Source organism: Pipistrellus kuhlii, unplaced genomic scaffold (genome assembly GCF_014108245.1).
Source record: "Pipistrellus kuhlii isolate mPipKuh1 unplaced genomic scaffold, mPipKuh1.p scaffold_m20_p_14, whole genome shotgun sequence".
Taxonomy (NCBI): Eukaryota; Metazoa; Chordata; class Mammalia; order Chiroptera; family Vespertilionidae; genus Pipistrellus; species Pipistrellus kuhlii.
The window spans coordinates 14,229,643-14,254,813 of record NW_023425449.1 but is presented as its reverse complement, the minus strand read 5'-3'; the positions used below and the strand labels follow the sequence as shown (position 1 = coordinate 14,254,813).

The window sequence follows — 25,171 nt, the reverse complement described above, 5'->3', positions numbered from 1 at the left end:
TTGCCTTGCATTTTTTTTTATAGTGGGAAATCTATTGGGGTAGATAGAAAAAATATAAGAAGCAGCTATTGAAAAGATGAAATTTATGTCTGTTTCCTATAACCTATCTATATACATAAAAGCCAAAGTGACCATTACAACCAATTAACCAGTCACTAGGACTCGTACTGACCATCAGGGGGCAGATGCTCAACGCAGAAGCTCCCATGGACAATCTCCCGTGGTCTCTCCTCCTCACCCCCCCCCCACACACACACACCGACTGGCTAATAAGCCTTAATTACAGGCCAGGCTGAGGGACCCCCCTCATGCACAGGGAGGTGGATGGAAGGGGAGGAGGGAGAGAGAGGAGAGAGAAACTGATTTAAAGTATCCTTCAGAGATTTTGCAAACTTAATGGAATGTTTTCTACCTTTGCAGGGCTGAGCCCATTTAACTGTATAATCTCTTCAAGATTGCAGTTATTGGAAGCTATGTCCCCTCTCTCCTCTTTGCAGAGAGCAGTTTGCAATTACTTGCTTACTTGGGTGCTGTTCTGCAAAGCTTGCGTATTTCAAGCTTGTGAGGCAGCCAAGCCACAGGATCTGGCTGGCTGTCAGCTGCTAAACAGGGGGCATGTAACTTGCCATTGGTCCCCAACTGAGAGAACTGTGGATGTAATTTCTTTTTGGTAAATATCCATCGTGAAGTGGATTTATCTCCTCTACACAGTTGTTTTCCTTTGGGTGTTTTCCTTTCGTGGAGTGATCCTCACTCTGTTGGACAGGAGTACTTCTGTAATGTTACTTATCCTTTGAAAACAATGAGAAATTACTTCTGCGAACTGTTCGAGTCAGAGGATGTGAAGAAAATCCCATCCGAACCAGCAGTGACCATCTCTCAGAGGTGGGAAGAGCAACTTCTAATTCAAGTCAGAAAGCGAACAGTCCGTGGGGTGACCGAGCTGGGGCAGCACAGCCACCAAGGCTCACAGCAGGCTCAGGCCTGGGCTCTGACTCAGACTGTTTCCTGTGGTTGGTTTAAGGAAGACGAAGATTTGTTCTCGCTCCCTTAGGCCTCACTGATTGTCTCTTTTGTTATCATCATCATCATTACCGCCGCCACCACTACGCCCACCGTTTCTAACGCTGTGACCAACATATATTCAGTGCTTACCAGGGGCCATGGACTGAGATACAATTCACTTGCTTTTCTTGTTTAATCCTAACAACAACTTGATCTGGTAGGAACATTTTACAGATGAGGAACAGGCTTAGAGAGGACACCAGCTATGAGGCTTTGGATGAGCTAAAGGGGCAGAGCTGAGGTTTGCAATGAGGCACTCAGTCTCCAAAGAGCATGTTCGTAACCTCTCTGCGATATTGCTTTCCCGAACTAAGATGATTATTGGAAAGTATTCACTTCAGGAAGTCGCCACTTTTAAATGTTCCATACATAAAAACTTGGAATGGCATTTCTCCCAGTTCTGTTACTTGCACATAATGTAAGTACCTTCAGTAACGGAGTCAGAAGGTTAGGTTAGAAATAGTGTTGGAAGAATCTTTGCGTGATTTGGCAAGACTACATTTTTTACTCTCTTGTTTAAAATAAATATGACATTTCAAAAGAAGAATAGGCAGTATGTGTTTATATAAAGCTAATTATTTATGCAAACTTGGTTAGATAAGCAGTGCATTTGTTAGCTATATCTTTTTTAAAGGGTAGTAAAAGATGATATAATAAGGTTTGAAGAACATAAAGATAATGGGTAATCCGGTGGCCAACTAGTTTTCTCTCTCTGAGAAACTAGACTTAAATAACCACAGAAGAGGGTTGGGATTTAAGTAATCAAGAGCTCCTTCAGACTTAAGATTGTTAAGAATACTTAAGTATTCTCTTGGGTCTCTAAAATACTCTTCCAGGATAAATGGCACAGACATATTTTAAGGCAGATGCATGGAGTAGATGAGCTCTCAAAGTCATGTCCAGCACTGATTCTTTGGGTGGGGGGTCCCACATTTAATGATTCTGATCAGGAGAGTTTTAGAATTTGCCACTTGTCATTCATTTAAATGAACCAGACTGCACTGGGGAACTGTTCTTAGTCAAGTAAACCTTAGTTGTACATTTTCTTTCTAGTACAGAGTTGCTTTTTTTTTTTTTTTTTTTTAACATGGGATTAATGATTATTAGTTAGAATGGTATCTAGATGGATTTGCCCTCTTCTGACTTCTCCCTATTATAAAGATGGAGTTGATAATACTGTAAACGAACACCAATGGGCCACCGTCTTCAGAATCCAGAAGGACATTCTAATAACTAAAAATCAAAAGCACTGAATTGAAAAACACAAGTAGAGAATCATTAGCATTAAGTTACCGATGACTGGCTACTTGACAGTTAGAAATGGCTTTCTGTGGTCCCAATCAGCTGGCCACTGGGGCAGAAGTGAAACTTCTCTGTCAATTAGAAGAGTGGATAGATGTTATTTTTGGGCATGGCTTCTCCTTTATAATAATATAATATTTATAACTAATATTCCAGATGTTGTATTAAGTATATTAACTCACTTAATTACTATAAGTATTATATGGGGTAGGAACTGTTATCTCCAACTTCCAGGTGAGGAAATAGAAGCACAGAGATTGTCAATATTCATTGTGTGATCTGAGCAAGTGAACAGGGCCAGGATTTGAACCAGACTGTCTAGGCCTCCGGACATATGCTCTAATGACAACGACACACTGTCTCTGAAGCCAGATTTCTCTTTCTTACATCTTTCTCTCCAAAGACTATTCATACTGCTCTCCCTACAAATACCAACTCCAAGAAAACAAATATGTAAGAAATAGGTGGCACTTTGTGTTCTGGAAAATGTGGTTCCCTTAAGTGCTGTTAAGTCAGGGGGATGATGTAAAGAACCCTGACTGGGAGACTGTTCAGGATTAGAATTTAATATATTTTCCCTTCAATGTGTTAGAAATCCAGATAGTAGCTACGAGAAGTTTCCATCCGAGTCCAGCAGCATCCTAGCAGAGTGGCCTAAGCATTGGATTAAGTTGGGAGATGGACAGATCAAGTCCAATGCATGTGTTGGAATAAAAATGGAATTTAGTCAACACCTGGATGGGCAGAGAGGGGAAAGGGGTCCAAAGGCAGTTTCCACAACTCACATATTTGATCTGGGTAGACTTCCTTTTTTTGAAAGGAAAAAAAGTGAATTTATGGAATAATTATTGTTGAATAAGAGGGAAATCATTTAAAATTTAGCAAACTTCAGACTCAACTCCTAGATTGCAAGATTCTTACATTGCAAATAAGACCAGAAGAAAAATTTAGAAAAAATGTTTGTCCTCAATAGAATGCAGGGAAGACATATTATTCAAAAAATAAGTTAGGAAGCAATAATGAATAGGCTGTGATAAAAGAACAACACGATCAGATTAAGAGAGGTTAGGTGAGATAAAGATTTAAAGGTGACCCAAACATAATGAAGTTAAAACTTTCCTCAGTGCTTGTCAAGTATGTAATTGATTGTTTGGAAAACAGAGTAATGGTACTGAGGAAAATCTTGGGAAACTAACAGAATTTCAGAAGCAAAAATTGAAACTGATGATGGAAAAAGTTATTAACAATAAAAAACAAAACAAAAACCTTGAGTGGAAAGATTGTCTAAGTCTATAGAGCCAAACAACTCAGTATGTGAAGGAGATATCTATATTACTCACAGCCTGGCAAAAACATCTGAATAAAAAGGACAGAGAAAATTTTGCATGCATCATAGCATCCATAAGGAAAGTACTATACATCCAAACGACAAAAATAAAAATCAAGCTTCCCTCAGACTTCTAGTTTTGATGCCTAAAAAAATAAATAAAATAAAAGATAGTGGAATAGCACCTAAGTTTTGGGAGATGAAGAATGTGACTCTATAATCATATAACCCAGCCAAATTATCATTACTGCTGCGCCGGGCTTCCTGAACTGTTACTATCTGCTGAAACAACTTGCAAACATCTTTATACCGAATTTATGAACCCAACCCAACTAGGTTTACATGCCTTGCCAGCAAAAACATTCTAGTAGGATGTGAGTCCAAGCAAGAAGGATGTGCTGTGCATTTCAATCCTACTTCAGTAGTCCTCCACAAATAGGATAGTGTATATTCTGGTTATCTGTTGTTTGTGACAAACATTCCAAAATGTAGCAGTTCAAAATCAAGAATTTTATTATCGTTTCACATGGATGTGTGAGTTGACAGCACACAGCTGGGAGGCTCTCTCTTGGGGGCACTCATTCTTTCGTGTCAGCTAACTGCTGAAGAATGGATGCACTGAAAGGCTTCTGACTCCCATGTTTGGCTCCTGGGCTGGCATGGCTGCAACACGTGGTGTTGGTTGAGCATCTTTCTGTCCATTTACTCTCCCCATTTGGTTGGCTTGTGTTTCCGTAGAGTGTGGTAGACCCAGATCAAGCTGTAAGGCTTCTTAAGAAGGAAGTCCCAGAGTGTCATCTCTCTCATGCAAGCTGGTAAGGCCACTCCGGATTCAGAGGAATGGAGGCATGAGGAGAGAGACTGGCCTCTGGATGAGAAAATGGCATGCAGGGAGGGAAGATTCAGGTAGAGAGGGTTCTTGTAGAGAAAGGACAGAAGTTTCAAAGTGCAATGCCAATGTAGTCATTCCTTGAAAAACACTTTGCAAAATATCTTAAAGAAGAAACCAAGTAGTTGATTAGAATTTATGAGCTATGCTAACATTTTCTGTTTCAAAGATTATCTATCTAATCTTTGGTTAACAATGGCTATTTCCAGGAATGGTTTCTCTGTGTTTTTATAAAGTATTTACAGTATTTTATATTAATTTTCTAAAGAAAAAACATACTTAGCCAAAAGTACATATAACTTACATGCATAGTTTAAAGAACAATGATAAAATAATCATGCCTGTACATACCATTTTGTTTATAAAATACATCATTATTAGTCACGTCACCAAAATAGCAGAGCAGGAGACCCTAGTCTCCATCTCCACAAGAAGATCAATAAGTAGATAGCTGCCTCCAAACAGAAAAGGCTCTGGGAGAGCTCTGGAATCCACTGACGAAGTCTCAGTAACCCAGTGGGACAAAAACCTGGAGCATAACCACACAGAAAGGGCGGGAAGAACAGCTTCATTGTGCCTGCATCACCTCCTCCTCAAAGCGGCATTGCTCAGAGCCAAGTGTGAACTTTCCCAGGGAAAGGCCTCCTCTCCCGCAGCCCTTAGGGGCCCTGTGTGAGGACCCACTTCAGACACCCAACCCAGAGACCAGCAAAGCGGAGACACAAAGATGGCTAGGAACCAGGAAGGAAAGCCAGGGCCACCAGTGCCAGCCACACAGTGGGAGCAACCTGAGGTGCCAATCACACTAGCAGCTTTCGTCACTGAAGAAACCAAGGCCAGCATAGCCACCACAGACCCCCTGCAGATTCCACCGGTTTTGCCTCACAACTATTCATGTTTGCTGATGCCCCCCACCTTTTCCTACAGAAGCCGAGGACCTACAGGCAGCCAGTCCAGGCCTCTATGGCTGAGTGAGTGTGCAAGGTGTCACTCTAGATGCCCCCGCTGAGTCTCACTGCTGTGTACACCTTTGGGGGTGGCCCCTAAAACCCCATCTCTGTCAGCTGGTCTCCACTGCCATGTGCAGGCTGGAGGCTACACCATGCAAGCTCAGAAGGGCATGCCCACAGCCAGGGGCCCCAATGCTGCCTGTGAGCCTGGATCTGGCCCAGTCTCCTGCCTTGGCCTGTACCACTGTGCCACCTGCAGCTAACACCTCTAGCTGTCTATCCACCTTCCCCCAGACTGACTCCTGACACTGACCTTCACTGCTGTGCCCCAGTGACCAGATGCCAGCAGCCAGCCAAGTGCACACTGACAGCAAGGCTCTTGCTGGGGCCAGGGTACCTGTAGTTGGCTTTAGCCCTGAGGCTTGCCCTGGTTCTTACCACTACATGTGTGTTTGCATCTTGCCCACTACCCAGGCACAGGCCTATCAGAAAAAGCATAAAGAAAACAATCCCATTTACAATAGTATAAAAAAAAAAATACTAAGAAACTTAAGAAAGTGAACGATCTATACACAAAAACTGTAAGATATTAATGAAATTGAAGAAGATACAAAGAAATGAAAATATATCTCATGTTCAAAGATTGGAGAGTTAATATTGGTAAAATATTCATTCTGTCCAAAGTCATCTATAGATTCCATGCAATCTCTATTAAAATTCCAATTGCATTTTTTCACAGAAATATTATAGATAAAATAATCCGAAAAGGTTGTGGAACCACAAAAGACCTCAAATAGCAAAAGTAATTTTGAAGAACAAAGTAGGAGGCATCAGACTTTGTGATTTCAAACTATATTATGAAGCTAAGGCAATCAAAACAGTATGATACTGATATAAAAACAGACTCATAGGCCAATGGAACAGAATTGGGATACCAGAAATAAATCCACACCTTTATGGTCCACTAATATTTGACAAAAAAGGCAAGGATACCCGATAAGGAAAAGACAGTCTCTTCAATAAACGCTGTTAGGAAAACAGAATATCCACATGCAATAGAACAAATCTGGGCCCCTATCAAAAAATGAACTCAAAATTGGCTAAGGACTGAAACCTAAGATAAAAAACTATAAAATTCCTAGAAGAAAGTACGGGGTAAACACTCCATTCAGAAAGGTTGTACTGCTGTATACTTAAATCAGACATGTATACAAACACTTCATTGTTTTTTCATTTGCTTCATTGCACTTAATTTTGCATGTATATAGTATATACACATGTATAACTATTGGAGTTGATATTCCTGCAGAATAATATTTGGGGAAAGAACTTTAAAAAAATCATATTTTATTGATATTTTACAGAGGAGGAAGAGAGAGAGATAGAGAGCTAGAAACATCTATAAGAGAGAAACATCGACCAGCTGCCTCTTGCACACCCCCTACCTGGGATGTGCCAGCAACCAATGTATATGCCCTTTACCAGAATCGAACCTGGGACCTTTCAGTCCGCAGACCGACGCTCTATCACTGAGCCAAACCGGTTTCCGTGGGAAAGAACTTCTTACCCACATAACATTATGTATTCAGATACTCCTTAATGGGGACTGATCTAATTCTCCCTCTAAAATAAACTCTTGCTGGCACTAGGAAAGATGCATTACTCAGAAGGAAAGAGAATATTTCAGCCAGTAGGTACCTCAATTTATGAAATGCACAATTTGTGGAGTTATGTGGAATGAATTTGGAAAAGGATTTATACTCAAATATTTTTTATTTTAACTCTATTTTATTATCAAAGTTCATGACAGAGAATACATTTATTTAAATTTTCCTGCTGGAAAGAGCATTGGTTTTTTTGGCTTTTCCTTATAGAGAGATCTAGGAAAGACAGTATGCGAAAGGAATAAGGAATCAAGGAAGGTTACTGAACTTGTCTGTGGCTTCTGGAAGTCTACATTCTTCAGATACAGAAAAACAGGAATTAACTAGTTTTTATTGCTTGAATCTAATATTACCAGATAAGTTGCCAATATACAGGGTGAGGCAAAAGTAGATTTACAGTTGTATGTGAAATACAAAGTTTATTCTTCGTTGCTAATCCTTTTATGAGGTTTTCTTTTTTTTTTCTTTTTTTTTTTCTTCTCCATTGCTTTTCTGAGAGAGTGGAAGGGAGGGAGAGAGAGAAGAAAGAAAAACATTGATGTGAGAGTGTCACATCCACTGGAATGCCTCCCACATGGGTCCCACGGGGCATTCAGGGAACTGGCATCCCAGGAACATGCCCTTGACCAGGAATCGAACCAGCGACCCTTCAGTACCAGGGCACAAAGTTTATTCTTGTATTTATTAATTGAAAAAATGCAGCTTTGCCCATCTCTGTATTCTTGAGTTAAGAGAATCCTTTCCCTTTGCTTTTTTTTTTTTTTCCCTTTATCCCTTTGGTAACATGAATGTGACCAGACACAGTTTAGCCATAATAATAATTTCTCTTTTTCCTTACTCCCTCCCACTCATTGGACAACTTCCCTCAACCAGATTTATTCCCGTATGTTATTTATAAATACATTAACTGGTAGTGAGATAGCAATTTATGCTTTGCTCTTAATAAGAATCATTTTCCTGCATTTTATGGTGTAAAAACTGGACCCTGTAAACATGGCTCAGTGCAAAATGTTCTTTGTCAGAGCTGGAAAAACAGCATTCATTAGTAATGACTCCAAGCCATAAACTTTTATCATAGGAATTTTGCAACTCATGTTTAATTTACAATTTTTAATTCTTTAGTATTTTAATCTTTAAAGAAACTTAAAATTTGTTGATCAGAATCCTAAAAAAATATAATTTTATGCTGTAAGATGAATACATATATATTTATGTGGAAGCAAACTATTCTCTCAACAAGAGTGTGCCCAGAGGTAATGTACTGATATATTTAGGTACACGTGTACTTAGGAATATACACACTCACGTTTCAGAGAAATAGTGCACAGTCATTTAGGGTGGCTTGCTTCATTGCTACTGAAACTATTAGTGACTAGAATTGAAGAATAAATGAATGGTCATTAAAATATAACTGCAGTTTTCCTTCAAAGAAATATTTGATTTATATTAGAATCAATTAACTTTTAATGAAACACTTAGATGGTGATTCTTGGGCATTATTATTTTGGTAGACTTTAAATATTTTTTATAGGACAAGTTGGAAAACATTAAGGCAATTAAAGTATATTTGTTACTTCTAAAAAAGTATCAAAATGTAAGTGTTAATTTTTAACACTTACCACCTACACATTTTGTCTATCTTGTATTATAATCAAACTGATTGGAAACGATTTCCAAAAGTTAACTCACTCGTCTTCTGAGTTCTGTTCACACTATGTCAGAAAAACGATTATCTAATTTTTGAAAATGGTAAAGCAGGAAAGCTTTATCACCTCTGTTCTCAGTAACTCAGACTATAACTTCCCTAACAGACCAGGAGTTATTATGGCTTGTTACACCTTTGTAGCTGTAATTCTATCTATTTTTAATTAGCAACATAGGGAAAGGTAGAAAACAGTTCTGTTTTTAAAACATAACTTTGTACATATCCTGTGAGCATTGACATTTTTGTTGTTGTTGCTTGAAAAGGCATATTAATCTTTTCTCCAAGTTCTCTTTTTTTTTTTTTTTTTCAATTGGTTAACATTTTCATTTTTAGCACCTTGTTTGGTCATGCTGGCTTGCATTGTTGAAAGCCAAGTAGGATGCAGTATTCAAGCACAGTAAATACAGTGCTTCCCCCACCTTCCTTCCTCTGCAGGGTCCCTAACTTTCTAGTCACTGTTAATAGGCATTTAAGAATTTAAATTTATTGGAGTGACATTAATAAGTAAAATTATATAGGTTTCAAGGGTTCAGTTCTGTGATACAGATGTATATTGTATTGTTTGCCCACCACCCAAAGTCGTATCTTCCCTCACTATGTATTTGACTCCCTCTATTCTTTACTACTCTCCAACCTCTTTCCTCTGGTAACCACCATAATTGTTTGTATCGATGAGCTTTTCTTGTTTATTCATTTGTTGCTTTCAGTTTCCTACCTCACATATGAGTGAAATCATATAGTTCTAAAAAGGCATTTTTAGACTTACAATTCAATTGCAGTGATCTATTTAGCTTGCTTCAGAACAGATCCCTGAGCCTACCCTGCTAAGATTGTGAGAAGTTTGTCTTTTAGAACATTCTAGACCTGGTGCATGAAATTTGTGCATGGGTAGGGTCCCTAGGCCTTGTCAGCGATCAGGGCTGATCTGTGGGGCAACTGGTGGAGTGATTGGGGGCCCCTGATCACACCGCCTTGGCTGGGCTGGTGCCACCTGCTCGCTGACCCCACTCCTCACCACTGCTGCTGGTCAGGGTCTGCAGGCAGCTCCTGTGTTGAACGTCTGCCCCCTGGTGGTCAGTGCCTGTCATAGCAACTGGTTGTTCTGCTGTTCGGTCTATTTGCATATTAGGGTTTTATATAGACATACGGCTCAATGATATTCTTTATATAGCTTTCCTGTCCAACTCCAGGGATGTCTTTCCTAAAATTTTAATAGTTGGAGATTTTCTATTGGGATATCTCATCCAGTGATGATTGGAGACTTTTCTGTTGGATATCTCATCCAGCGATGATTCAATTTAAACCAGTTTGATTATGTCTTAATTTTTCCATGTTATTAACTTTTGGTTTCTCACCTTTCCCTTTAATACCAAAATTGAATAAAACTAATTAGAATAATACAAGCATGGAAATAAGCAATGCTTGGGAAATACGATAGATATGTTTTGTGTATGTGTGTATGTGCACACATGCATAGCTTTCTTTTATTTTAGTTTATATGTTTAACAGTCGATATGCTTTTTCTGGAGAGTGAAATAACATTTAAATTGAGGGGAAATAAACCCATTTTATGAAACATTAGGATTTTTGAAAGAAAAAAGCCACATTTTGCTCTTTTATTATTTGGTGATCACAGAAAAGGTATTAGCAGTCGAGATAACCCAGCAAAGTGTTAGACCTTTGGAAACATTAGAAATGTGAAGTCTCTATGAATAGTTAGGTTCGGTTCTCCTAAAATTGAAATCCATGACTGCTATCTGGTTAGTTGTCAAAAGATTCTACAGTGACCAAAACATTCATCTGATCTTTACTTGTGGATAGAAACTATTGATTTTGGCAAATATTTGTTTACTTTCCTTATCCTGCAGGAATAACAAAGAAAATATGCCCTTGATTCTGGTCTCATATCAAACCAATGGTCCTGGCCTCCATTTTATGAATTGTATGGTCCAGTCATAGGGTTTGTGGGAGTCTGTGGTTAAAGAGAGGAGTGTAACACTTTCTTCCTCCTTCCTCTCTCTCAGACCACATTTATTATATTACAAAGGTGATGAGAAAAGTATAGCATAATGGATTAAGAGCATAAACTGTGGGACCAGACTCCTGAGTTCAATCTGAATTCTACCATTACTGACAGTGTCATCTCAGGTCACTTGACTTCTCTCATCTGTAGTTTCATCTGCTGTGAAGAGGGACTAATGACATTATTACATAGATAACATGTATAACACACTTAGTGCCTAGCACACAGCTAACACATCATGGTGATGATAATGACTTAATAATTTACAAGAACCTCATAGCACCTTTCTGAAAGAAGGAAAAAAGACTTGTAATATGCTTCCCCTGTCTGTAATACAACTAATGCCACTGTAATGCCTCTGGTATTTGTATAACCTTGTCTGAGGGGTCCTGTTCTTGTCTTTCCAATTTTTGAAGTGGCAACTCTATATCTAGTTAGGAGGAAGCCCCGAACTTGATAATTTTAATTTTTTCAAGTGCAATTTTGTTTTTTCTTCTTTTAACTCCTTAGAATTTCTGCAAACCTACTAAACCAGTGGTTGGCAAACTCATTAGTCAACAGAGCCAAATATCAACAATACAACGATTGAAATTTCTTTTGAGACAAATTTTTTAAACTTAAACTTCTAATGCCACTTCTTCAAAATAGACTCTCCCAGGCCATGGTATTTTGTGGAAGAGCCACACTCAAGGGGCCAAAGAGCCAGATGTGGCTCATGAGCCGCAGTTTGCCGACCACGGCACTAAACTGTCAAAACAGAACCTGTTCATTGGGTGAATTGAGAGATTCTTTAGAGTAAATCTAGTCTCTGGAATCCAACCGCTGGGAGAATGAATCTGCTGTAACCTGCAGCCCCTTCCCTTGAGCACAGAGATCAGGGACCCTTTGCCTGGGTGTACATTCCACTGGCCACGGGCAACTTAATTCCTGCTGCTTTCTTGGGGCATCACCACAAACAGAACCTGGGGAAGGGAGTCCAGGCAGAAAGAGGACTTCTTTCACAATTTGGAAGCAATTTCTCAGTTCAGTTGGGAAGGAGATGGCATGCATTCTGAAATGCTGTCACCTAGCACTTCCTTCTTTTTCCTGTTCCCAAGTCCTTTCTTTTGCCCATGCCCTTTTTAGAAGAGCTTTATGCTCTAGACTTCCCTGTTAACTTTGCACTCAGTTACCTCCAAAGCTAAAACAATAATTCCAGATTTTCCCTCTTGAAGGTTTCATTCAGGAGTCAGTGTATGGCTAGGGAACATATGTTTAAAAAAAAACACAAAAAACTCCCTGGAAGGTTCTTCTATTTCTGGCCCATGAACTGGAACCACAGGTCTAAACTTCTCCCAAGTCCCAGTTGAAAAAGAAGCATGCTGCATTTTCTTCCCTTGGGTTTTGCCAAGGGCACACTGTTGATTCTGAATTGGGAACGCTAAATGTATTGCTTGACCCTCAGGAAACAGGATTTGAATGCCTTAACTCCAATAAATAATTAATATGAAAAATACAGGTGTAGGCCGGGCCCTTTGGGGACCTAATGTGCCCCAGGGGAACTCTGATATCTCAGGGCGCTGAGAGGGGAGGTTGATGCTTTTCTTCAGTCTAGTACATTAATTTGTTGGTTCAGCAGCCATTTTAATGATTATGAGATCAAAGAGGTTTGCTGGGCACAAGGGATCCAAAAAGTACAGGTTTTAGAATCTGCCAGATGTTGGTTTGAGTCAATGCTGAGCCATGTGATTTGGAGCTATTTACTTAACTTCTCTAAACTGATTTCCTCATGAGCAATCTGGAAAATTATGCTTACTCTGCGGACCATTGTAAGGACTAGAAATAATATATTTAAGGTACCTCATATATGGCTATAATTTGTTTAGCATTTATGCGCCAGATATAGTTTCTGGAACTTTATTAGTATAGACATTGTCTTTACACCTCACAGCAGTACTGAAAAGGGTACCAATGATTTTATTAGTTTAGAAATAAGAAAACTAAACCCTCAGAAAAAGTAACTGGTCCAAGATCACTAGCTTCTAGGAGGCAGAGGTCTTTTTTGAATCTATGGCTATCTGTCCTCAAGCCTATGTTCTTAACCTTGTATCCTCGATGTCTGCCCAGTCCTGGGTCACGTGACTGCTTTACCCCTCCAGGATAGACCGGATAGTGACCAACCCATTGGCTGGTCAGGCCATCCATGACTGTATGGGTTAACTCTTAGGGGGAGCAAGGCATGTGGAATTCCCCTCTTGGGGAATATGTGATTAAGGCAAAAGAGAACAAGGCTACCCGTTTCCCCGAAAATAAGACATTGTCTTATATTAATTTGTCTTATATTAATTTTTTCTCCCAAAGTTGCACTAGGTCTTATTTTCAGGGGATGTCTTATCTTTCCATGCACTAGGTCTTATTTTCGGAGGATGTCTTATTTTCGGGGAAACATGGTATAAGAGGGAGGTAAGCCGGAAGATCATGGAGTTTACTCAGGGCCAGGGTCACCTTCATAGACCACATATAAGCTGAAGTTTCCAGGAAGAATAAGAAAGTTCATTTTATGATGGGTGACAAAGACAACATGGCTTTGGGTCCAGCCCATATATCTTGCTCTGACTCCCTTAATTAGGTGAAATAAGTGAATATCTATAACTTAATTTGTGGACCCTTTATTAGGTGAAATAAGTGAATATCTATAACTTAATTTGTGGAAAGACTCTTACCAGGACTCTACGGCATATATTGGTCTTAACTGTAGCTATTTGTAGTTATTCACAAAGTAGGGGCCCAGTGCACAAATTTGTGCACCTTGAAAGGAACTGTGGGTCACGAGGCTGTGGTGAGCACAGGTGGGTTTTGTCCCATCCTCCACACCCCCACCATTCCCATGAGCTGACCACACTTGCACCCGCTGATTGTGCAGAGCGATTGGGGCTGGCACCAGCGGCGGGTGTGAGCAGTGGCTGCTGCCCTGATCACTCCTCAGGAGCAGGGAGAAGTGGAGAAGCCTTAGGGCAGTCAGGCCAGCAAGTGGGGCTGGCATCAGCAGCAGGTGAGGGCTGGGTGGAACCAAAGAATCTTCAGTAATCACCAGATGCTTGCCCCAATAACAGCAACCAGCCCCCCACCTTGGCCTGGTGCCTCTGCTCACCTGCTCTGTCATCTAGTCACAGCCAATGCCGGCTGTATTCTGTGCTCTGCTGCCTGCCATGTTCCACATGTGCCCCCTGGTGGTCAGTGCACATCATAACAACTGGTTGTTCAGTCTATTTGCATATTAGGGTTTTATATATATAGATATATTGCATGACATATCCACAAACATAAAATTATAAAGTTAAAACTGAAGGTGGTAATTTGTTTAATGAGGGAAGTTCAAGTGCTGCCCTGGGCACAGAGGAGGGAATGTGTTCATGAGCCTTTGTGAAACATAAAGCTTTTTGTTATTCTGTGTTGACTCCCTTTGTGTAAGGCCTACTCCTTAGGTGAGCTGTAGGCTTGGACCAATAGCCCATGCCTGACACAGCTGTCTTGGAGAAACCATTTGTTTTTCTGGTAAGTATGTCTTCAAGTTCCATAGAAATTGTGTTGAATCCAATTTAAATAAATGCTTGCCGTATGATTATAGTTCTATATGTCATTTCTTAGACTTTTTTTTTTCATTTAGTTAATGGTTATTGATTGAAGACCAAGGAGTAGGTACTAAATCCTCTTATTCTAATGGAATTACCTTAAAAGGTTATCTTCTGTTATAGTATGAAGTCAGCTATGGAGGGACTTGAAATTCTCTGATTATCCCATCGCTCCTAATCAAATGAAATAGTTGTATCATTTTCTCTGCAAAACCTGATGTTTTTTTCTGACTTAATTTAGGAGTGCCAAATGAGCCTGATGGTTTTCTGCAAATTTTATTTATCTTGAGTAATTTTAGGATGCATAACTGCGCAATGTTCTGGCAGGCAGTTGGAGTACTTCAGTTTTTTTCATGATATTCAATTACGTGAGAATGTGTCGAAAGCACTTACAGTGAGTGCATGGTCCACGGTAGCAATGTCCACCATCTCACTTACCCAACCTAGGAAACTTCACAGATTGCTTATTCTTTTTCTTACCTTTTAGCAAGATGCAATGAATCAACACAGTGTAAGTTTACAGAATGTCAAAGTTTCAGATAAGTTGTTATTTAGGCAGTACTTTCGCAGTTCATAAAGCGGTTTCTTCACAGTTATGAGGTGGCCAATGACATCTAGAATTTAGAAGACAAATAACATCACTCTGACTGTTTTTCCGAATTTCTTGAAAAAAAAAACTGTGTCCTTACCCAATGGTTTTTAAAACTATAGAAGTATCTAAGACACTGAAACCTAGTTCCAAGCCCAGCTTAGCTGCTAATTAGCTGTAGGAACTTGGATAGGACACCCTAGTTTTTCTGTACCTCACTTGTTTCATATTTAAACCCCCATCCTCCAACACAGCCAGTTGTTTCTGGTGCTAGGAGGCCAACTTGATCAGAACCCTTGTAAGGATTCGATATCAGAACTATGCACCAGAAAATATAATTTTTAATTTCACAACTTCATTCTTATAAGAGACCAAGGAAAGGACTTGTTCTTTGCAGGTAATTTAAGTTAAATTTCCCATAAGAAAATATTACTTGGGTTTATAATAATGCGTTTTTCTCCAAGTCACTGTTTGACTAGCAGATTCATCTTTTCTTTTCTCTTGTCATTATTCCCTGCCTTTACTCTCAAACATCTTTAAAAGCAGTGTGTGTAATTATATCTTTCCTTGTCTTGCTACTATTCTTTACTTTCCAGGCAGAGTTAAGCTCTTTGGTAAAGGGGGTGGGGAAAGAAAAGGCCTCCAATTGGGGTTAAAATGAAGTACTATGTAAGAAGTTAGAGCCCCAAAGCTCTTATGTACATTTTTTTTTTTTTTTTTTAAACCAGGGTACTCTTACATTACGGTAAAAGTGAATTAGTGCCCCCTTGTGGTAGAGTTATGTATTTATTCCTTCACACAAGTACATTTATGCAGAGCATTATTTTAGTTTAAACTATCCTGAAACACTCTTTGTCCTTTACAATGAACCTAGAGTTCTGGATATTTTAGAACAAGTGTATCCTAATTTATTTATTTTCACCTATCTTAAACGCCATAGACTTTTGTCTTTGAACTGATTTTTCATTTCTCTGTTTGAGGCACCAGATATCTATGAGCTTATATTAAATTATTGGAATAACCAATGTTATATGGAACAAATCTGAATCTCATTGAAATTACTTTTCTGTAGACTTTACCACTTCAAGTGAGTTGGAGGGGTTTGGGAATATCATTGCCCTTTCAGAATTCTTGTAATATGCCTGAAGAACAATGATTTTCTTCAGGGCTATAAGTTTTGAAATACCATGTGCAGGAAATCTTATTGGTGGTATAATTAATGTATAAAGGCTCAGGTGATCTTCAGAATTAGCTTTTCCTCCAACTTCATTGTTTTGAACATGGAACAAGATTTTAAAAACTAAACAAACTTCCTTTCAACAAAATAGTTAGCAGACCTCACGCCTAATAAAATGTGTTATATAAGAAAACTTGAATGGTGTTAAAGACAAAGAAAGCAATTTCATACTATTTTTTTTACAATAAAAATATGGCAAACTTGTACAGATAGAATATTAAAACAGAATTGCTTATTGAAATAGTGTAAATCTATAGCAGTAAATATTCTGAATTTTGAATGATTTTCACATTTGTATGTTTAGAGAAGTGTATTGTCATTTATTATTTTGGATGGTTTTCACTCTGCACCAGTAGCCTTGTAAGATGGATAGCTACTTGTAAGTTATCTCCAGATTGTGTGTAGACTTAAAACACATGCACTTTTATGAAGATGAAATGACCTGAGATTCAAGATGCCAGTAAAAATCTCCTTTGCAGATAGCTTATTTTTCAGTTCGTTTGTCTCTATATATTTTTCCTGAAAGAAAATTTGATCGTAGTCATCAAATAACCATTGAGGGATTTTCCATGTCATTCCAAAGACATGTGTCTGTGAAATGTTTTTAGTGAAAAGGGTGTTATTTCTTTTAAAAACCCAAAGAAACAGATAAATATTACTAAAAATGACAAGGAATTTTGTACTATAACTAAGGAGCCCAAAATGAATTCCTTTGCTTTACTCAAGAGTTCTAGCTAACTTTACTCTCCTCTGACTTCCAGCTAATGTGGAGAGTAACCACAATAACCAATAACCATCAAGATATGTTATCCTGAATTATTATAGATAGTGGGAATATTTTTATCTTAGACTAACAGAATATTCTGTGGTAGATGCCAGTCATGCTCACCATACTTGGACTCCTTTCTAGAAAAAAAAAAGAGATTCATAAACTAATATATATTCTTTTTTTTTTTAAACTTAAGTAGAATTGGTATACATTATATTAGTTATATAGTTTCAGGTATACAATATAGTGATTTGACATTTTTATACCTTACAATTTTATACCCACCAATTCTAATAATCATCTGTCACTGTACAAATTTATCACAATTATATTAACTATGTTCCCCCTTCCCTCTGGCCTCTGTTTCTATGATTCTGCTTTTGTATTCTTAATGTCTGAGTGTTTAGGTCCAATAGTTCCTAAGCTTTTATATATCTTAGATTCATTTATGATTGGCCACTCAGTAAAGAATCTGCTTACCGCCCTAACCGGTTTGGTTCAGTGGACAGAGCATTGGCCTGCGGACTGAAGGATCCCAGGTTCAATTCCAGTCAAGGGCATGTACCTGGTTGTGGGCACATCCCCAGTAGGGGGCGTGCAGGAGGCAGCTGATAGATGTTTCTCTCTCATCAATGTTTCTGACTCTCTATCCTCTCCCTTCTCTGCTTTCCACCACAGTAGAAATGTTTTAGTATTACAAGGTTTTCCTTATAGCTATTTATGTTAAGTATTAGGAATATGCAATTATTTTTGGACATAAATTTAATTGTGGTTTTAAAATACAAAATGCTTCTTTATAGTTGAAAACATACTTCTTTGGTAGTCATAAAAATTGTAGGAGGGCATTTAGGTAATTTACAGGCTTTTTCAGAGTTACGGTAAATATATTTATGCATAAATTTCTGCCCAAGTTTAGATTATTTTCCTAGAATAGATTCCAAGATCTCATTCAAAAGGTATGAACATTTTTGCCCTGGCCAGGTAGCTCAGTTGGTTGGTGCATTGTCCTGATACACCAAGGTTTTGGGTTTGATCAGCAGTCAGAGAACTTATTAGAGTCAGTCAGTGAATGAGTAGATGAGTGGAATAATAAACCAATGTTTCTTTCTCTCCCGCTCCCTAAAATTCTTTTTAAAATGTTATGAATATCCTAATGCTCTTTTTACACTTGCCAAATGCCTTTTCAGAAAGGCTGTCTGTATCAATTGCATATTCTCAAACTGAATCCCAAAGCCTGTCTCATCACATTCTCACTAGCTTTACATGTTTTCACTCTTAAGCATCTTTGCAGTAGCAGCTAATTTTATTTGGTGGTTTTGGGTATGAGATTTGATTGTCTAAATATATTGATTAGCTATTTTTTATTTCTTTTTATGAATTGTATTTAGGACTTTTGTCTATTTTCATATGAGCTTTTAAAAATATTTTAGGAACCAGCTGGCATTTTTTCCCCAGGGAATCATCAATCACTCTTAAATAAATAAATCTCTGTTGCTACTCATTCTTGGGCAAACTCAACATGCCCACATGAGAGAAAGTAATGGCCCAATTACTATTCACCGTCTATAGCTCAGTTCCTCTGCATTTAGATGTGGAGGCAACCTTTTATGTTCTACGTACAGTGTGCATGCCCTCTTATGTAGAACAAGACTCAACAATTGGTGGTAATACAGGCTTCTTGTCTCTCAATGTTAGCTGCTTTGAAGAATGACAGTTTCTTTGAGGTGATCCCTGAATCACCATAATGAATTTCATAAACACAATGAAGCCTAGGTTTTAGGTTAGCATAAAAAACTTATTAAAATGTAATTGAAATTGGCCCTGGTTTTAGGTGATGACCTTTGTTGTCATAGTTGTGGCTCTCGTACTGGTCATTACAGTTAACTGTATGTGTCATAATTGTGGCTATTTCCCCCAGTGTGTATATATATATTGAAGCTTTTATCTTTTTTGCTAGTCACAGTTACTGAATTTTTTAGTTTTCTTCCATCAGAAAGTCTTCCTTAAAATACTCAGTAATAATTATGGAAATTCTTCACAACCTTTGTGCCTCACCGATGGATGTATTGTTTCAATGATGAAAAGACTTTTATCTAAACTAGTCAGGGGGAAAAAAACCATCTGAAGCAGTTCCTTGTATTGGAGAGCTTACAGAAGAATGAAATTCATGTGTGACTGACAGTTGAGTCAGTATTTTCACAGCTTCATGTAATTTGTGAGGCTGCCTGATATCTTGGTTCAAAATAATCTATCCTGTTTCTGATTCTAATAGCAGTAATCTACAGCTGGACGTTAGGAGTATTTCCATAAGGCACTGCTCACCTTTCTCTGTAGAAGAGTTGATAGGTTATCCTGTTGGACCATTTCCACATGTGTGCAAGTCAATGTAATTACGTTGGTTTAGAGTGTGGCTTTGATAATACCTTTGTAACTGTTCATTTTGATGATAATCTTATCTTGCCAGTGGTATTTTACTCATCTTCCTTTCATCCCAGGAATATAGTCTTTTCTAACGGTGTCTCATAATTTTCTAGTGAAAGATGACTATAGCATCTTCTTTCTATACATGTAGAATCACGAGTATGATATTGCACCAGACACCTCTGTCATAAGACAGTGCCTCCCTATCAGGTTTGCCTCCTCCCAGGAGGCCTTTCTCTATGAAATCACATTGCTTTGCCTTAGAGCTCCTTGTCTACTTGCATTCACACAACATTACTGAAAAGATCTGCTCTGTAGATCAGATTTTCTTCGATCTTAAAGAGATTCACTCAATAGTGATTTGTCAAAGCATCTGCATTCTCAAAGCACTCAGGACAAAGACACACATAATTTGTCTTGGACATACCTGGAGGCTGACAATTCTAACAAGACTCGGATCTTTTCTGCTGATCTTGGGGAATGTTGGGAATGTATTTTCCAAATCTTCTCTTGTGAACTAAAAAGCAAGAAAGTTAAATCCATGAGTTGAATTAGGTTTTGGATGGCTGTCACCAAATTTGCCTTTAAATGCTTCCTGAATAGGTGAATATTCTTGAAAAATGTGCAACGATGTGATGAAAGTCTAGAAGTTATTCTCTGAGTCTAATCCACCCACAGATGTAAAGAAGTTAAGTGAAAACATAAGTTAGCATGCTTGTATATTCAATGCGTTATTTTCAAATATATAAATGAAAACAGGGATATTTATTTTTGTTAAATCTTAGCAGAGATCAGAAGAAAATATGTGCAAGCCTCTTTTTATACCTTTTGTTAGGATATGTTTCAATATTTTATTACTGAGTTGGGCTTAAAGTCAAAACAACCTACTATGGACCACAAAATATTTTCTGTTAATCTAGGCCTCTCCGTGGTCAAATATTGGCTAACTGTCTTAATTCCTTGGTATTTGCAATATATCTTACATGAGAAATGGGGCTGACCCAGAACAAAACCAAGCAATGAGCCAATAGCACAGAGACGTCATTCAAAAGAGATTGCTGAGGAAAGTTTTAGGGTTACAATTAGGTCTCCCAGAATATCTCTAGTTGGAGCAGGTACCATATGACTTATTGCCAATAAAATAATTGTACAATTTTAAAAATTATGTAAGTTTTCAGAAGCATTGCTGAATTTTTGGCTACAATATGAACAGTTTTATGCAAATATTGAATAACTTCTCTATCACACACAGTATTATTATCAGCCAGCAAATCCAAAGACCATTTGATATTGACAATTACATCAGAATAATGTGTTAGGTAAATGACATGAAATTGACCCTCTTTTAAATGAGTTTCGACTAATTTAGCTTAGATTTGCTGTTAGTGAAAATAGTGCACATTTGATTCCCAACTAAATCATTTACACGAAGAATTGAAATGGTGACTGTGAAAAGCTTTCTTTAAATAACATATTCAGTATATTTTTATCTTAACAGAATATACTTTAAAATTAAGGAATGTTGGCATTATTTCCCATTCACTGAATTTCAATTTGCTTTTAAAGAAACCTTCAGCCTTTAAAGAAATGAAATTTAAACTGAACTTTTAAATGTAGTCAGCAATGATTTTTAAAGGATTTTCTGTTAAGATTAACTATAGATCTAAGAAAAACCTTCATATAACTATCACTGAAGCTTTTTTAAATATTCTACTTAATGTTAAATATTTCATCTCTCTGCCCTCATTAAGTGTGTCTCATCAGATATGGTGTTATTAAATAGTTGTAACTTTACAACAGTTTTTTTTTATTTTATTAATACTGGCTTGGACTAAAGCTTCATTGGGTAGGATTAACTATATTTAAAGATGGCAAAATGCCATTATAACATTGATGCCAGAATTTAATGAGAACCAGAAGTTAACTTCAAGGATCTTCATAATTTAATATGAGGGCATGATCATATTCTGATTATTTTACTGTAGTGTCCTATTAAAAACAAGTTATTCTTTTTCTAATATTTTTTCTTATAAGTTTTATTCAGCAAACACTTAAGTATCCACTACGTGGCAACTATGTGCTATAGTCTTATCAGTGAGACTGTTTTCCATCCTCAAATAAATTTACTAAATTGGATTTTTTCTGATTTTTCTGATCCAAAAAAGTGGAAATGAGAAACACCTCCCTTATGCAGGACTGATGGCCTCTCTTGATCTAGAATGTCTGGTTTTCTAAGGCATGCATCTACCTCTCTAAGTTCTGTTTCTTCATTTCTTATATCGACCATCTTTGTCCCTGACATAGGAAGGTTGGAGAGCATGGATTACAACTGGATGTCCTAGTTGTGGTACTGATTACTATGGTGTCTCACAGGAAAAGCTTTGTAGAACGACACAATAAAATTGGACATAGGGCAGGGAGGTGAGCTGGCTGTAGGGTTCTTTGTCTTTTGAGAAAAAAAACTTTCTGTACTGAAGATGTATAGTGATGACTCACTATCTATAAAATGCAAGTGAACTTTATTTCCTGTTCTAAAAATGATCCCTGTGTGTTTAGAACTCAAAGCGTAATGGACCTAAAGCAAATGTCTGTGTTCCTTATTTTTTCCCCCATAATCTTATGTACACATACTTACAAAGAAATGCTGAGACCTGAAGTCCATGATGCATAACCACAAGAGGTAAGAAGTGAAATACAACAGAGGCAAAGGGAAAACTGTACCTCCAAATTCCAACTATTTAGCTTGTGCTCCGAGCTTCCTAGTGACTAAGGCAAAGAGAACAAACAGGATACCGTGGTGTGATCTTCTGCTTGTAAGATATAGTCCACCAGTTCTTCAGACACAAGCATTTTTCTAGTTCTCAATCAATAAGAACTGGTCTAGGTGATTTTTATAAGAAGCCATAAGCCACATCATGAATGATGGCCTCATAAATTTTTATAGAAGAAAAAGTATTCCACATATGTCATATCATATATTGGCCTTTGGAGAACACTGAGAGAATAATGTTAAAAGCAAGACATTTGTTTCCCCTGTGGGGCAGGGTGAGGGGGGTTTGAAACTTCTGGTATATTTACTGTAGATAGATGCTTATTTTCTTTTGACCCACTGACATGTGGAGCAGGAGAAAGATGTAAAGATGTCTAGTAAAGGGTAGCATTGTTAAAAGTAGGAGGGGATAAGTGAAATTTTTGTGGCAGGATGATATTTGCAAGACTGATCAGGCCGCTGGGAGGTGTTTAAATATGCCAGTTCCCTGTAACAGGAAGATCAGTCTCTGGTTTAGACAGCATATCCAATTTAGTAAATTATTATTATTCCGTCAAAATTAATGTGAACAATTTTCTCTTTGAGGCTGCTTTTTCCATAGGTGATGTTTTCCAGATGGGCTTTGTGTAAAACTCTTAATGTTTTATGTTTTCTTTCCTAGAAAAAGAGCCTTTTCTCTCATGTCTTCATTTCTCTCTCTCTTCCCCCGTTCGTTGTAGGGAAGAGAGGGCCAAAGGCGAAGGAGAAGAAGAACAAGAAGAAGAAGAGGAAGCTGACAGAGAGAGCCCAGGAGCAGCACAGCGTCTTCCTTGCTACAGACAGGGCCAACCAGTAAAATAAGAGACACATCGGGTGGATTTTTTTTTTTTTTTTTTGCAAAAGTGCACAAAGCTACTCTCCATTCCCCGACACTGGTGCACGGTGTTTGTGCTGCTCTGACCGCTATCCATTCCCAGTGACATTGTGAAAGGAGGAGCCTTGCTGGCCTCTGTTATTTATGCTTTGATTTGCAGCCGGAGACTGTGAAGGTGGGAGCTTGTGACCTGAATCGGAGGAAGTGGGAGTGAGTGTATAGCATGGGACTGGGCTCGGTGTGCAACACCGCCCAACGTGAGGCTGCAGACCTCCACTGGAGAGCGGACTTGTGCATATTTATGGGAAGGAAGATGTTTAACAAGCAAAGTGCTATTTCACTTGTGCCCTCCATTTCTCACATTGTGCACTGTCAAGAATACATGTATGTGGATATCTGCTTAATGTTACATGTTCCCGGCATCTGTTCCCTTCAAACTGTTGTGGGATGGAACTGTTCTTAGCTGGGGATATGCTACAGGAATTCCTGCGCAGTCTCACAGCGGCTCTGATATGTACATATTCCGCTGGGGCTATGCATAAACCTCTTACTGTATATTTATGCTCTCTTATGCGTAACAAGTCATACCTGATTAATAGATGTCACTTTGTTTTTTAGTGGTTCCTAACTGTTGTCCAGTAAATGGCTGTTCTAGTTTTGAGAATTGACAAGTGTTTTGTTGCCCCTTGAACTTTACCTTTTCTTTTCTTTGTGGGCTTATTTCTCACTGTAAGGAGAGGATGAGCTAGTTTGGACATAGGGTCAAATGACCGATGTCAAAGAATGTATCTCCTCACAAGATAAAGCAGCATCTGGCAGTCAGAAACCTGAAGTCCCTTTCAGTCTACGATGGAATGACATCATGAAACACACCTGAAACGTGAGGAATTACATGCAGCCATTCCTAATACTTGTCATACAACTTTACAAGCTAGCAAGAGAACTTCCAAACTTCAGTAAGTGTATATGCATCATTTAAAGCAGTCCCTGACTTAGTGACAGGGCGCCTTCCAGTATTCTTGGGTCACTGTAGGAGCTACCATCATAAGACTATGCTTTGGATCTGAGGAGAAATCAAGATGAATTCCTATAACTGTTGGTCAGATCTTAACAGGTCCTCTTGGAGCCAGAATGTATTTTATGGCTGAGATGGGGAGGAATGGCGTGGGAGCTCCTAGGGGATGGTTTCAGAGTTGTGGTTTCGAAAACATCCTTGTCCCCTTGCAGGGAACCAGCTCTTAAAGGATTTTGAATTGGCTACTTCTAAAAGCATCATTATCTTCCTGGATGATCCAAAAGAAATGGTTGCAGATTTTTTGAGGAAAAAGCAAAGCAAGGTAAAAGCCTTTCTCTCACCTTGCATTGGCAAAACTACCTCTTTAGCATTTTTTGGTTAACTTTCGAGTCAAAAGCATCTTACCAATAAGTATAAATGTCATATACATCATTATGAAAATATTGTTATGAGATAAGCCATATATGAATGTTGTATTCGACTTTAGGGTTTGCATTTAATCCTGAAGTGTTCACCTCCTTTCCTATCTATGTACACTATATTCCTATTGCTAAGCAGGGAGGGGGATCTTGTATAGTGCTTCATTGTTAATAAGTCAAAACCTGTTCTATTTCTGGGATATTCTTTTCATGCATTAAAAAACTTCCAAAGTATTTGTGGAAATTCGCTTTTCTTTTGAGATTTAGGAAAAAAAACCCAACCCTCAAATGATGGTCCTTAAAAAAGTAAAAACCAAATTTTCAAATCTATGCTAGTAACTATATCTAAGGCACTAAATAGGTTAGCTATAAATTACGTGGTAATGGAGTATTAAGAGTGGGGATTTTAGGAATTAACAAAAGAGACAGACTCATAGATAAACTATCTCAAAGGTGGGGGTGGGGAGTAGGCTGGGGGATTGAGCAAAAGAAATTCATGGATACAGACCACAGGGAGGATAAATGGTGATGGATAGGGACTTGGGGTGGTGAACACCTTACA

General features: G+C 38.2%; 1 protein-coding gene across 1 annotated transcript in view; it reads left to right on the top strand.

The window, feature by feature from the left end:
- The window catches only part of RSPO2 (R-spondin 2), a 133,653-nt gene extending 108,810 nt beyond the window's left edge, over positions 1-24,843 (top strand). The window contains exon 6 of the mRNA XM_036436785.2: positions 23,042-24,843. Coding sequence (XP_036292678.1) covers positions 23,042-23,157 — 116 coding nt within the window. The 3' untranslated portion in view covers positions 23,158-24,843. The remainder of the gene's footprint in view (positions 1-23,041) is intronic.
- The last annotated feature ends 328 nt before the right edge of the window (positions 24,844-25,171 follow it).